The sequence below is a fragment of the Lolium perenne genome, chromosome 4 (genome assembly GCF_019359855.2).
Source record: "Lolium perenne isolate Kyuss_39 chromosome 4, Kyuss_2.0, whole genome shotgun sequence".
NCBI lineage: Eukaryota > Viridiplantae > Streptophyta > Magnoliopsida > Poales > Poaceae > Lolium > Lolium perenne.
Genome location: NC_067247.2, coordinates 28,165,206 through 28,177,822, shown reverse-complemented (window position 1 = coordinate 28,177,822; position 12,617 = coordinate 28,165,206). Strand labels below are relative to the sequence as shown.

The 12,617-nt window shown below is 43.8% G+C and overlaps 1 protein-coding gene across 1 annotated transcript; it reads left to right on the top strand.

Moving 5' to 3' along the window:
• The first annotated feature begins 10,210 nt into the window (after positions 1–10,210).
• Positions 10,211–11,857, top strand: LOC139838881 (ubiquitin carboxyl-terminal hydrolase 26-like). Its single transcript, XM_071828897.1, has 4 exons — positions 10,211–10,373; positions 10,529–10,671; positions 10,806–11,405; positions 11,740–11,857. The coding sequence occupies exons 2-4, from the start codon at positions 10,586–10,588 to the stop codon at positions 11,855–11,857; spliced, it is 804 nt and encodes a 267-aa protein (XP_071684998.1). The 5' UTR covers positions 10,211–10,373; positions 10,529–10,585.
• The last annotated feature ends 760 nt before the right edge of the window (positions 11,858–12,617 follow it).

Genomic DNA, 12,617 nt, shown 5'->3' with positions numbered 1-12,617 from the left:
ATCTCCACCGCCATCTTCATCACCGCTGCTGCTCCCATGAGGAGGGAGTAGTTCTCCATCGAGGCTCGGGGCTGTACCGGTAGCTATGTGGTTCATCTCTCTCCTATGTGCTTCAATACAATAATCTCATGAGCTGCCTTACATGATTGAGATTCATATGATGATGCTTGTAATCTAGATGTCATTATGCTAGTCAAGTGAGTTTTGCTTATGTGATCTCCGGAGACTCCTTGTCCCACGTGTGTAAAGGTGACAGTGTGTGCACCGTGTGGGTCTCTTAGGCTATATTTCACAGAATACTTATTCACTGATGAATGGCATAGTGAGGTGCTTATTTATATCTCTTTATGATTGCAATGTATTTGTATCACAATTTATCTATGTGCTACTCTAGCAATGTTATTAAAGTAGTCTATTCCTCCTGCACGATGTAATGGTGACAGTGTGTGCATCCGTGTTAGTACTTGGTTTATGCTATGATCATGATCTCTCGTAGATTATGAAGTTAACTATTGCTATGATAGTATTGATGTGATCTATTCCTCCTACATATGCATGAAGGTGACAGTGTGCATACTATGTTAGTACTTGGTTTAGTCTTTTGATCTATCTTACACTATAAGGTTACTTAAATATGAACATCTAATTGTGGAGCTTGTTAACTCCGGCATTGAGGGTTCGTGTAATCCTACGCAATGTGTTCATCATCCAACAAAAGTGTAGAGTATGCATTTATCTATTCTGTTATGTGATCAATGTTGAGAGTGTCCACTAGTGAAAGTCTAATCCCTAGGCCTTGTTCCTAAATACTGCTATCGCTGCTTGTTTACTGTTTTACTGTGTTACTACTGCTGCAATACTACCACCATCAACTACACGCCAGCAAGCTATTTTCTGGCACCGTTGCTACTGCTCATATATATTCATACCACCTGTATTTCACTATCTCTTCGCCGAACTAGTGCACCTATTAGGTGTGTTCGGGACACAAGAGACTTCTTGCTTTGTGGTTGCAGGGTTGCATGAGAGGGATATCTTTGACCTCTTCCTCCCTGAGTTCGATAAACCTTGGGTGATCCACTTAAGGGAAAACTTGCTGCTGTTCTACAAACCTCTGCTCTTGGAGGCCCAACACTGTCTACAGGAAAAGGAGGGGGAAGTAGACATCAAGCACTAGGTTCAATGCGTTGAGAATCTTGTTCAATTCTTTTGGGATGCCCTTCAGGATATAGAGGATCCTGGGTAGAGACACCACCTCTAGTTGTTACTTCATAAGCATGTTTCTCTTTAGAATTATCTTTTAACAAGTCATTTTGCACTTTAGTGAGTTGATCAATTTGAGTTTGAACCATTTGAAAATGTTTAACAAGCATCTTAACATCATTGGAGGTTCTCTCCACAATATCATGCAAATTTCTAATAGCTTGAGAATTTTCCATTAGATGATTCTCTGCTCTCATATTAAAATTTTCTTGCTTAACAATATAATTATCAAACTCATCTAAGCATTGAGCAGGAGGTTTTGAATACGGAATATCTTCCCTAGTAAAGCGTTGAAGGGAGTTTACCTCAATCATGGATGAAGGGGAAATTATCTCACATATATCTTCTATGGGAGGTAGATTCTTCACATCTTCGGATTTAATACCTTTCTACTTGAGAGACTTCTTAGCTTCCCTCATATCTTCATCATTAAATTCAATTAAACCCCTCTTCTTCAATATTGGCGTTGGAGTTGGTTCAGGTGTAGTCCAATCATCATGATTCCGACCTATTTTAGCCAATAATTCTTCAGCTTCGTCTGGAGTTCTTTTCCTGAAAACACAACCAGCACAACTATCCAAATATGCCCTAGACTCAACGGTTAGTCCACTATAGAATATATCAAGTAGATCATTCTTTTCTAAATCATGTCCAGGTCGAGCTCTGATAAGAGAACAAAATCTTGCCCAAGCCTCAGGCAATTTCTCTTCATCTCCCTGGTCAAATCTATAAATTTTCTGTAAAGCAATATGTTGAGCACTAGCAGGAAAGTACTTTCGAAAGAAAACATCACGCAAATCAGTTGGACTTTTAATAGAACCAGGAGGAAAATTATTATACCAAGTTTTAGCATCATCCTTTAATGAGAAAGGAAAAATTTTAGCGACAAAGTAAGTACGCATCTTGACATCATCAGAAATCAAACTACTCATAGAAGAAAGTTCAATCATGTGTTCTATAGCACTTTTTTTCAGTACCACAAAAGGGTGTTTTCTCTACAATAGCTATATGAGATAGATCAAGAGAAAAATCATAATCTTTATCTTTAATGCATATAGGAGATGTGGCAAATTTAGGATCAGGAGATAACTTATGTCTAACAGTATATTGTGTGAGAAACTTTTAATTTTTCTTGCATCAGCAGTAGCATTGCATCTATTAATAAAATCACCACTAAGATCCACATAATCTTCATCAGGATCATCGCTAGAATAATCAAGTTCAGGTGAATTAACAGGTGTAGTAACATCAGGAGTTTCAGTATTTTCAATTTGTCTAGACCTAGCAATTGTAGCATCTAGAAAGGATCCCAATGAACCACTATCATCAAGCACAGCAGAAACATTATCAATATTATGAGAGTTTTCAGATTCAGCAGAAGTACCAGCAAGTGAAGCTTGCGGCAGTGAAACAAGTTGACTTATCACAGATGGTGTATCAAGAGTAGCAGAGGTACTCAGAGTTGTACCTTTTCTTGTAGTGGATGGTAATATGGCGACTTTAGGATCGCGAGTTTTACCCATGATGGAGAATTTGCAGCGAACAATATCAATCCAAGTGAACTTCCAAATAAAGCTATGCTCCCCGGCAACGGCGCCAGAAAACAGTCTTGATGACCCACAAGTATAGGGGATCGCAGCAGTCTTCGCGGGTAGTAAAACCCAATTTATTGATTCGACACAAGGGGAAACAAAGAATACTTGAAAGCCTTAACAGCGGAGTTGTCAATTCAGCTGCACCTGGAAACAGACTTGCTCGCAAGAGTTTATCAGTAGTAACAGTTTTATAACAGTAGCAGTAGTGAAATAACAGCAGCAGAGTAACAGAGACAACAATAGTGATTATAGTAAACAGCAGGATTAAAATACTGTAGGCACGGGGACGGATAACGGGCGTTGCATGGATGAGAGAAACTCATGTAACAATCATAGCAGGGCATTTGCAGATAATAATAAAACGGTGTCCAAGTACAAAGCAATCAATAGGCATGTGTTCCATATATAGTCGTACGTGCTCGCAATGAGAAACTTGCACAACATCTTTTGTCCTACCAGCCGGTGGCAGCCGGGCCTCAAGGGAATCTACTGGATATTAAGGTACTCCTTTTAATAGAGTACCGGAGCAAAGCATTAACACTCCGTGAACACATGTGATCCTCACATCACTACCATCCCCTCCGGATGTCCCAATTTCTGTCACTTCGGGGCCTCGGGTTCCGGACAGCGACATGTGTATACAACTTGTAGGTAAGATCATAAAACAATGAATATCATGATGAAACAATAACATGTTCAGATCTGAGATCATGGCACTCGGGCCCTAGTGACAAGCATTAAGCATAACAAGTTGCAACAATATCATCAAAGTACCAATTACGGACACTAGGCACTATGCCCTAACAATCTTATGCTATTACATGACCAATCTCATCCAATCCCTACCATCCCCTTCGGCCTACAGCGGGGGAATTACTCACACATGGATGGGGGAAACATGGCTGGTTGATGGAGAGGCGTCGGTGGTGATGATGGCGATGATCTCCTCCAATTCCCCGTCCCGGCGGAGTGCCAGAACGGAGACTTCTGGCTCATGAGACGGAGTTTCGCGATGTGGCGGCGTTCTGGAGGGTTTCTGGCGACTTCGACTTCTTGGTCGCGATTTTTAGATCGAAACCCCTTAAGTAGTCCAGAGGAGGGCGTCGGAGGCCGGCCGAGGGGGCCAGACGCTAGGGCGGCACGCCCCCTCCTGGGCCGCGCCGGCCTAGTGTCTGGGGCCCTCGGGCCTCCACCTGGCTTGCCCTTCTGGCTCCGTGAGTCTTCTGGAAAAATAAGACCTTTCGCATAAATTCCGAGGATTTTCCTGAAAGTTGGATTTCTGCACAAAAACGAGACACCAGAACAGTTCTGCTAAAAACAGCGTTAGTCCGCGTTAGTTGCATCCAAAATACACAAATTAGAGGCAAAACAATAGCAAAAGTGTTCGGGAAAGTAGTTACGTTTTGGACGTATCAGTCACCATCTACATCCTTATACTTTTGCATTTCACATAGTTCAACAAAATTATTAAGATGGGCAGCATCATCATCAGAACTAACACCAGAAAATTGCTCTCTCATAACAAGATTCAGTAAAGCAGGTTTAATTTCAAAGAATTCCGCTGTAGTAGTAGGTGGAGCAATAGGTGTGCATAAGAAATCATTATTATTTGTGGTTGTGAAGTCACACAACTTAGTATTTTCAGGAGTACCCATTTTAGCAATAGTAAATAAAGCAAACTAGATAAAGTAAATGCAAGTAACTATTTTTTTTTGTGTTTTTAGTTTAGCAAACAAGATAGCAAGTAAAGTAAAACTAGCAACTAATTTTTTTGTGTTCTGTTTTAGTGCAGCAAACAAAGAAGTAAATAAAAGTAAAGCAAGACAAAAACAAAGTAAAGAGATTGGATGTGGAGACTCCCCTTGCAGCGTGTCTTGATCTCCCCGGCAACGGCGCCAGAAAACAGTTGCTGGCGCAAAGTTGACGTGGGAGTTAGAGATCCCTGTGATGTAACTTTTCTTCAGGTCCCCGGCAACGGCGCCAGAAAACAGTCTTGATACGCGTACAGCACGCGACCGTTGGGAACCCCAAGAGGAAGGTGTGATGCGTACAGCGGCAAGTTTTCCTCGCAAGAAACCAAGGTTTATCGAACCAGTAGGAGCCAAGAAGCACGTTGAAGGTTGATGGCGGCGAAGTGTAGTGCGGCGCAACACCAGGGATTCCGGCGCCAACGTGGAACCTGCACAACACAACCAAAGTACTTTGTCCCAACGTAACAGCGAGGTTGTCAATCTCACCGGCTTGCTGTAACAAAGGATTAGATGTATAGTGTGGATGATGATTGTTTGCAGAAAACAGTAGAACAAGTATTGCAGTAGATTGTATTCGATTAAAAGAATGGACCGGGGTCCACAGTTCACTAGAGGTGTCTCTCCCATAAGAATAAGCATGTTGGGTGAACAAATTACAGTTGGGCAATTGACAAATAAAGAGGGCATGACCATGCACATACATGATATGATGAGTATTGTGAGATTTAATTGGGCATTACGACAAAGTACATAGACCGCTATCCAGCATGCATCTATGCCTAAAAAGTCCACCTTCAGGTTATCATCCGAACCCCTTCCAGTATTAAGTTGCAAACAACAGACAATTGCATTAAGTATGGTGCGTAATGTAATCAACAACTACATCCTTAGACATAGCATCGATGTTTTATCCCTAGTGGCAACAACACATCCACAACCTTAGAACTTTCTGTCACTGTCCCAGATTTAATGGAGGCATGAACCCACTATCGAGCATAAATACTCCCTCTTGGAGTTACTAGCAAAAACTTGGCCAGAGCCTCTACTAATAACGGAGAGCATGCAAGATCATAAACAACACATATGTAATAGATTGATAATCAACATAGCATAGTATTCTCTATTCATCGGATCCCAACAAACATAACATGTAGCATTACAGATAGATGATCTTGATCATGTTAGGCAGCTCACAAGACCCGACAATGAAGCACAATTAGGAGAAGACGACCATCTAGCTACTGCTATGGACCCATAGTCCAGGGGTGAACTACTCACTCATCACTCCGGAGGTGACCATGGCGGTGAAGAGTCCTCCGGGAGATGATTCCCCTCTCCGGCAGGGTGCCGGAGGCGATCTCCTGAATCCCCCGAGATGGGATTGGCGGCGGCGGCGTCTCTGGAAGGTTTTCCGTATCGTGGCTCTCGGTACTGGGGGTTTCGCGACGAAGACCTTAAGTAGGCGGAAGGGCAGGTCAGGAGGCGTCACGAGGGCCCCACACAGCAGGGCCGCGCGGGCCCCCTGTAGGCCGCGCCGCCCTACTGTGGCGGCGCCCCGTGGCCCCACTTCGTGAGTCCTTCGGTCTTCTGGAAGCTTCGTGGCAAAATAGGCCCCTGGGCGTTGATTTCGTCCAATTCCGAGAATATTTCCTTACTAGGATTTCTGAAACCAAAACAGCAGTAAAACAAAGAATCGGCTCTTCGGCATCTTGTTAATAGGTTAGTGCCGGAAAATGCATAAATATGACATAAAGTATGCATAAAACATGTAGATATCATCAATAATGTGGCATGGAACATAAGAAATTATCGATACGTCGGAGACGTATCAAGATTTTACACCATTATGAAATACATCATTGGCTATCTCTACGATTTTATTTTGATTTTTTTAAAACTTTTAAATATGAATCTAATTACTTGAAAATAAAGGATTATATGTAGCTTGGCCTTTGTTTTAAGTTTCCCGTTTTAGCATGACTCTTAATACCTGATTTTAATACGAGGTCTACTGGCTCTAACGAACTCAATCGGATGCTGGGGCAACTCCTATCGTGTGGCAACAAAGAACAAACTAGTAGTCCGATGGAACACAATCCCTAGTCCCTTCCTCTCCCCACTTCTGGACCTAGAGCTGCCGTTGACGCCTCACTCCGGCCCCTCCGCCCCCGCCTCCACCGCGAAGATACCCATGGTTGTATCCCGCTATAATGACATAGGCAATCATTCACATAGTTGCCGATATAATTTTCGGACGGGCTAAAGCCAATCAGCCCGGTCGGTAAAAGAAAAGAGAATTTGCCTCCCAAATTTCAACAATCTTCACAAACAACTTTCTACACATTAGGCATCATCGGTAAAAAAATTAGGCATGTACATAAGTATCGCGCATGAGAATTTCATGCCCAAGCACACGATTCCGTAGGATGCATAGATCAACTGACCGTGGATCCTTTTTCATACTCTTCTGGACATTTTTGTGTGGAAAAAAACAAGTTATTAGAACATAAAAGGACGAGATGTCGCCTAGAGGGGGGGGGGTGAATAGACGTTTTAAAAAAAACTCTTATGGATTTGACTTGTAAGAATGCGGAATTAAACTAACGTTTATTTTACAAGCACAAATCCTAAATATGCTAGGCTCACCTAAGTGCAACAACAACAACTAGAGCTAAGCAAGATAGACACAAGATATATGTAGCACAAGTGATAGTAAGATATATGTACTTCAAGCGCGATGGCTATCACAAGGAAAGTAAGCTCGGGTAAAGAAATAACCGAGGCATGCGGAGACGAGTATGTATTCCCGTGTTCCCTTCCTTTGCAAGAAGGTACGTCACGTTTGAAGGGGTAGAGGTTCCACGAAGGATTCCCCAACGCCACGAAGGCTCACCCTATTCTCCGAGCCAAACCCACGAAGGATAATGGGCATTTCCTTATGGTTAGCTTTTCCTCCACTCCGGAGATGGCAAGCTCCAAAACCACTTCACAAGCTCCACAAAGGAGAAGCCCGGTCCTCTTCACAATCTTCCTTGAAGAGATCACCGGAGCACCAACCGCCAAGCCAACTAGGAGGTCTCCCTCCAAGAGTAACAAGCTCACAGTCTCTCACTCAACTAATCGTGGTGGAGAGCTCAACACTATGCAATGATGCAAAGCAAGAACACTGGAGGTGTTCAAATCCTTCACACTCAAATCCCACCAAAGCAACAAATGCTAGAATAAGATTAGAGAGGAAGAACAAAGAGGAAATCAACAAATGACTCCAAGATCTAGATCCCAAGAGTTTCCCTCACTTAGAGGAGAAATAGATTAGTGGAGGTTGTATATCTAGATCTCCTCTCTTAGATCCCTCAAAAATAAGCAAGAATCATGGGAGGGAAGGGAGAGGAAGCAAGCTCAAGAGGTTTAACAATGGTGGTAAAAAACGTGATTAAAAACCCTAAGAACAATGGGGAGGAAGCTCCTTTTATAGCCCCTCCAAAATATGACCGTTTGGGCCAAAATGAGCCCCGAACCCGGTAGTACCGGAATTTTCGGTAGCCAACCCGACAGGCGGGGCCAGCTACTGGGCTGTCCGGTAGCAGCACTCGGTATACCGAGCCACATGGCGAAAACGCGATAACTTTTGCATTCGGACTCCGATTTCGATGATCTTGGGCTCGTTGGAATCAAGACAACGAGATCTAAAACATTATGCATAGAAACATCATATTCCAAACATTGAGTAAACAAAATAATATAAAATGTTTTGCCTATCTATAAAACATCAAACCGGTAAAACCTGCAAACATGAAAACGCAATAGAAGATGCATATGGATTCTGTTTTCGATGAACTTGGGCTTGTTGTAAAGCTAGAAACAAGCTCAAGAACCTCACACAGAGAAACACCAAGAAAAAACAAGATTTATGGAATGCAAAGCATGCAAAGGGTTGAGCTCCCTAAGACGATGTGATCAATTTACCCAACCGAAAGCCCCTCTTGATAGTGCGGCTATCTATCCTATAATCTGGTCTCCCAACAACCACCTTGAGAACGGTAAAAGGAAAACCTAGCAAGGCCATATCTTTTCCTTGAACGTCCTGCTTGATTTTGATGATAACTCTTCAAGCTCCACTCAAGCCGGAATGCCTCACTTGATCATCGTTACTTCGTGAAGACTCACAAATGCTCTCCCATACACCATGATGGGAAAGCTCCATTGATGCACAATTTTGATGCATGCCCATGGAAAGATACCTAACCCACATAGACAACACAAGGGAACATATATGATGGGTTAGTTCATAAAGCATAATTGCCATGGCTTACCATACCACATGACTTCTCGTGGCACATTCTTCATGCTTCATGTGTTGACCAACCTTGAATCTGTTCTTCACTCTTTGTATTGGTCAACCTTGTATCTTATCATGCTCTATCATACTATCTTGAGGTGTATATAGAATTCTTCATTTGTTTGCTTGCTCTAATTCTTAGTCAACCATAACTCAACTTATGAGACTATCATGACACCGACTTAGAGCCATAACTTGAATTCTTCACTTGGAATCAAGCACTCAAGATCTTGATCATTCATTGCTTATCACATAAGCTAGATCATAAAAAATATTGAGCTCCACATAAGAACTCCTTCTTCATTTCTTCTTCTTGATCATATCACATATATGTCTTCAAGTCGATGATCTTGATGCCAATACTTAAGGTATATATTTATCTTCATGGCATCCATACCTGAATCCAACATATGGACTACAAGTAGTACCTATGAAATATTCCTTCATATAAACTCAATGAAAACATTAATCCATAGGAGTTATCATTAATTACCAAAACCACACATAGGGGCAATATACAACATCTCTAGCAAAGCCCATATAACTGGGCAAACTCTTAAAATAACTAACTTTTAAAGTTTGGGTGGAAAAATGGCCACAACAAATGCCGTATAACTCGACTAATCGGTAAATCTTTTGTAAAAGGCATTGTAAGTTCGCTTCCGAGATCTTTATATTCACAGTCCTAGAGGCCATTTCCACATGGCCCTCTCAACTGGTCGACAGTTGGCAGGAGGGAAGTTTCTACCCAACTATCGCGACCGTTGTTGGATTCACCGAATCTAGCCAAATTTTGCCAGAGTTGCCAGAATCCGAGCACGCAAGCGTCCTTGACGAGTTGTCCTCATCGTCCTCGCTAGTTGAATTGACCTGAATCACACAGAATAAGTGGGATGGGTGAGTGGCGCGACAGGTGGGTAGGCAACGTGTGGGGTTGGTGGGGCAGGCAGAGCGCACAACGACTGGGCGCGACCGGCGGCCGAAGGGCGGGCTGATCAGGCGGCGGAGATGATGGTCGCGCAGAGAAGAAGAGACGGGGAGAAGTGAAGAGAAAAAGACAATTGTTTAAAAAGGATGAACTCATGTGAATCTTTAATGGAATATTCTGTTTTACAGTGTCCTTTCGCAGGGTGTGATGTACAAGAGCATTTTGAAGCATTAAATCGTGTTTTAGGATTCTATACGGGGTCTGACTCAATCGGACGCTGGGGGCAACTCCCATCGTGTGGCAACAAACTACTCCTAGTAGTCCACCGGAACGCGATCCCTAGTCCCTTCCTCTCCCCACTTCCGGACCTAGACCTGCCGCCGACGCCCAACTCCGGCCCCTCCGCCCCGCCTCCCACGCCTCCACCGTCCTTCCCCTTCTCCCCCGCCCCACCGGACTGCTGCCGTCTCCACCCCGTTCCAGTCCGTCAATTTGAGGTACGGGCTAGGTTTTTTCCCCATCCAGCGATCGATTCTCTTTGTCAAATCGATCCCACTTGCGAGGAAGGAAGGGGACCTTCACGATTTCTGGGTAGATCCGCCCCTCCTTCCGCTCGGCCTCGACTAATGCCCTAGCTTCTGTTGTCCCGCAGCAGGGGGAGGGCGGCGACGGCGAGCTCTGATTAATTTCGCCTCCAGTTGATGGTACAATGAGCGGCCACAACACCCGCAACAAGAACAAGCGGCCACGGGCCAACGATGACTCTTCTGCCAGCCCCTCCCGCGCCGTCCTCAAGTATGTACTACCGCGCATTGCCTTCTTTCTTCCCTTTGTGTAGATTCATCAGAGTTGAAAAAAACAAGAAGTTTCAGGTTCCAATGTATGTTCTTTGTTTCTAATGTGTCTTTGCTTGGGGGTGCTGCCTGCAGGAGGATACATTCCTCGGGCGCCGTTACGCCGGACGACATCCGGCAGCTCTACAACGTCTGCAGGCCGGCCTGCCAGGGCTGCCACGGGAACACCAAGGACTCTCCCAACTGCTTCTGCGGGCTGGTCCCCGCTGGCGCCGGCGGCGCGAGGAAGGCCGGCCTATGGCAGAAGCTCAGCGAGCACGTCCGCGGCCTCGGCCCTGACCCGTCCAAGGACCTCCACGAGTCCACCGAGACGCCCGCCGGGCTGACCAATCTCGGCGCCACATGCTACGCCAACAACATACTCCAGTGCCTCTACATGAACACCTCCTTCCGCGCAGGCATCTTCTCTCTGGAGCCAGACACCTTGGAGAAGCACCCTGTTCTCGACCAGCTTGCCCGGCTGTTTGCGCAGCTGCACTCCAGCAAGATGGCTTTCATCGACTCGGCGCCTTTTATCAAGACGCTGGAGCTGGACAACGGCGTCCAGCAGGATAGTCACGAGTTCCTCACCCTGTTTCTGTCTCTGCTTGAGCGTTCGCTCTGCCACTCCAAGGTCCCCGGCGCTAAAGCTATCGTGCAGCATTTGTTCCGCGGGAGCGTGTCGCATGTTACCCGGTAGGCAAATACCCCAGATGCATTTCCAAACCACATTTTGCTAGTCCTTTCAAGGTTGAATTTGGGAATGGAAGGGAACTGAACCTTTTCTTTTTTGCTTCTGGAGGGTTTTACATTTTCAAGATTATTATTGCAGTGTGCTCTCTTTTTGTTCTCTCATATCAAGTCTTCTGTACTTGCTTCATTATTTTGCATGATCTGGTGCTTACTGCTTAGATGAGCTATTGTGCTCAGGCAGAAACTGTGATTTTGTTACCTAAGTAATATGACATCCTTAGTTCATTGTACTGCTTAATTTTGTGGAGAAACTGATGTCAGACATTTTATGCTTAAGGTGTTCAATATGTGGAAGGGATTCTGAAGCGTCTTCAAAAATGGAAGACTTCTATGAACTGGAGCTGAACATTATAAGACTCTACACCGTCTTCCTTGTTGTTCAAACTCAATACTAGAAATTATCTAGACCTTAGAGAGACCAAATATGCAAACCAAATTTTAGCATGCTCTATGTATTTCTTCATTAATAAGTGCAAAGTATATGATGCAAGAGCTTAAATGTGAGCACAAAAATTGCCAAGTATCACATTATCCAAGACATTATAGCAAATTACAACATGTATCATTTTCCAATTCCAACCATATAACAATTTATCGAAGAAGAAACTTCGCCATGAATACTATGAGTAAAGCCTAAGGACATACTTGTCCATATGCAACAACGGAGCGTGTCTCTCTCCCACACAATGAATGCTAGGATCCATTTTATTCAAACAAAACAAAAAAAACAAAACAAACCGATGCTCCAAGCAAAGCACATAAGATGTGACGGAATAAAAATATAGTTTCAGGGGAGGAACCTGATAATGTTGTCGATGAAGAAGGGGATGAGGCATCCCCAAGCTTAGACGCTTGAGTCTTCTTGAAATATGAAGGGGTGAACCACCGGGGCATCCCCAAGCTTAGAGCTTTCACTCTCCTTGATCATGTTGTATCATCTCCCTCTCTTGATCCTTGAAAACTTCCTCCACACCAAACTCAAAACAACTCATTAGAGGGTTAGTGAACAATCAAAATATACATGTTCAGAGGTGACATAATCATTCTTAACACTTCTGGACATTGCACAAAGCTACTGAAAGTCAATGGAATCGAAATATCCATCAAACATAACAAAACAGGCAATGCGAAATAAAAGGCAGAATCTGTCAAAAC

Coding starts and splice junctions, on each gene's coding strand:
- LOC139838881 (XM_071828897.1), top strand. CDS start 10,586: ATGAGCGGCCACAACACCCGCAACAAGAACAAGCGGCCACGGGCCAAC. Junction 10,672..10,805: donor CCCTCCCGCGCCGTCCTCAA/GTATGTACTACC, acceptor TGCTGCCTGCAG/GAGGATACATTCCTCGGGCG. Junction 11,406..11,739: donor AGCGTGTCGCATGTTACCCG/GTAGGCAAATAC, acceptor TTTATGCTTAAG/GTGTTCAATATGTGGAAGGG.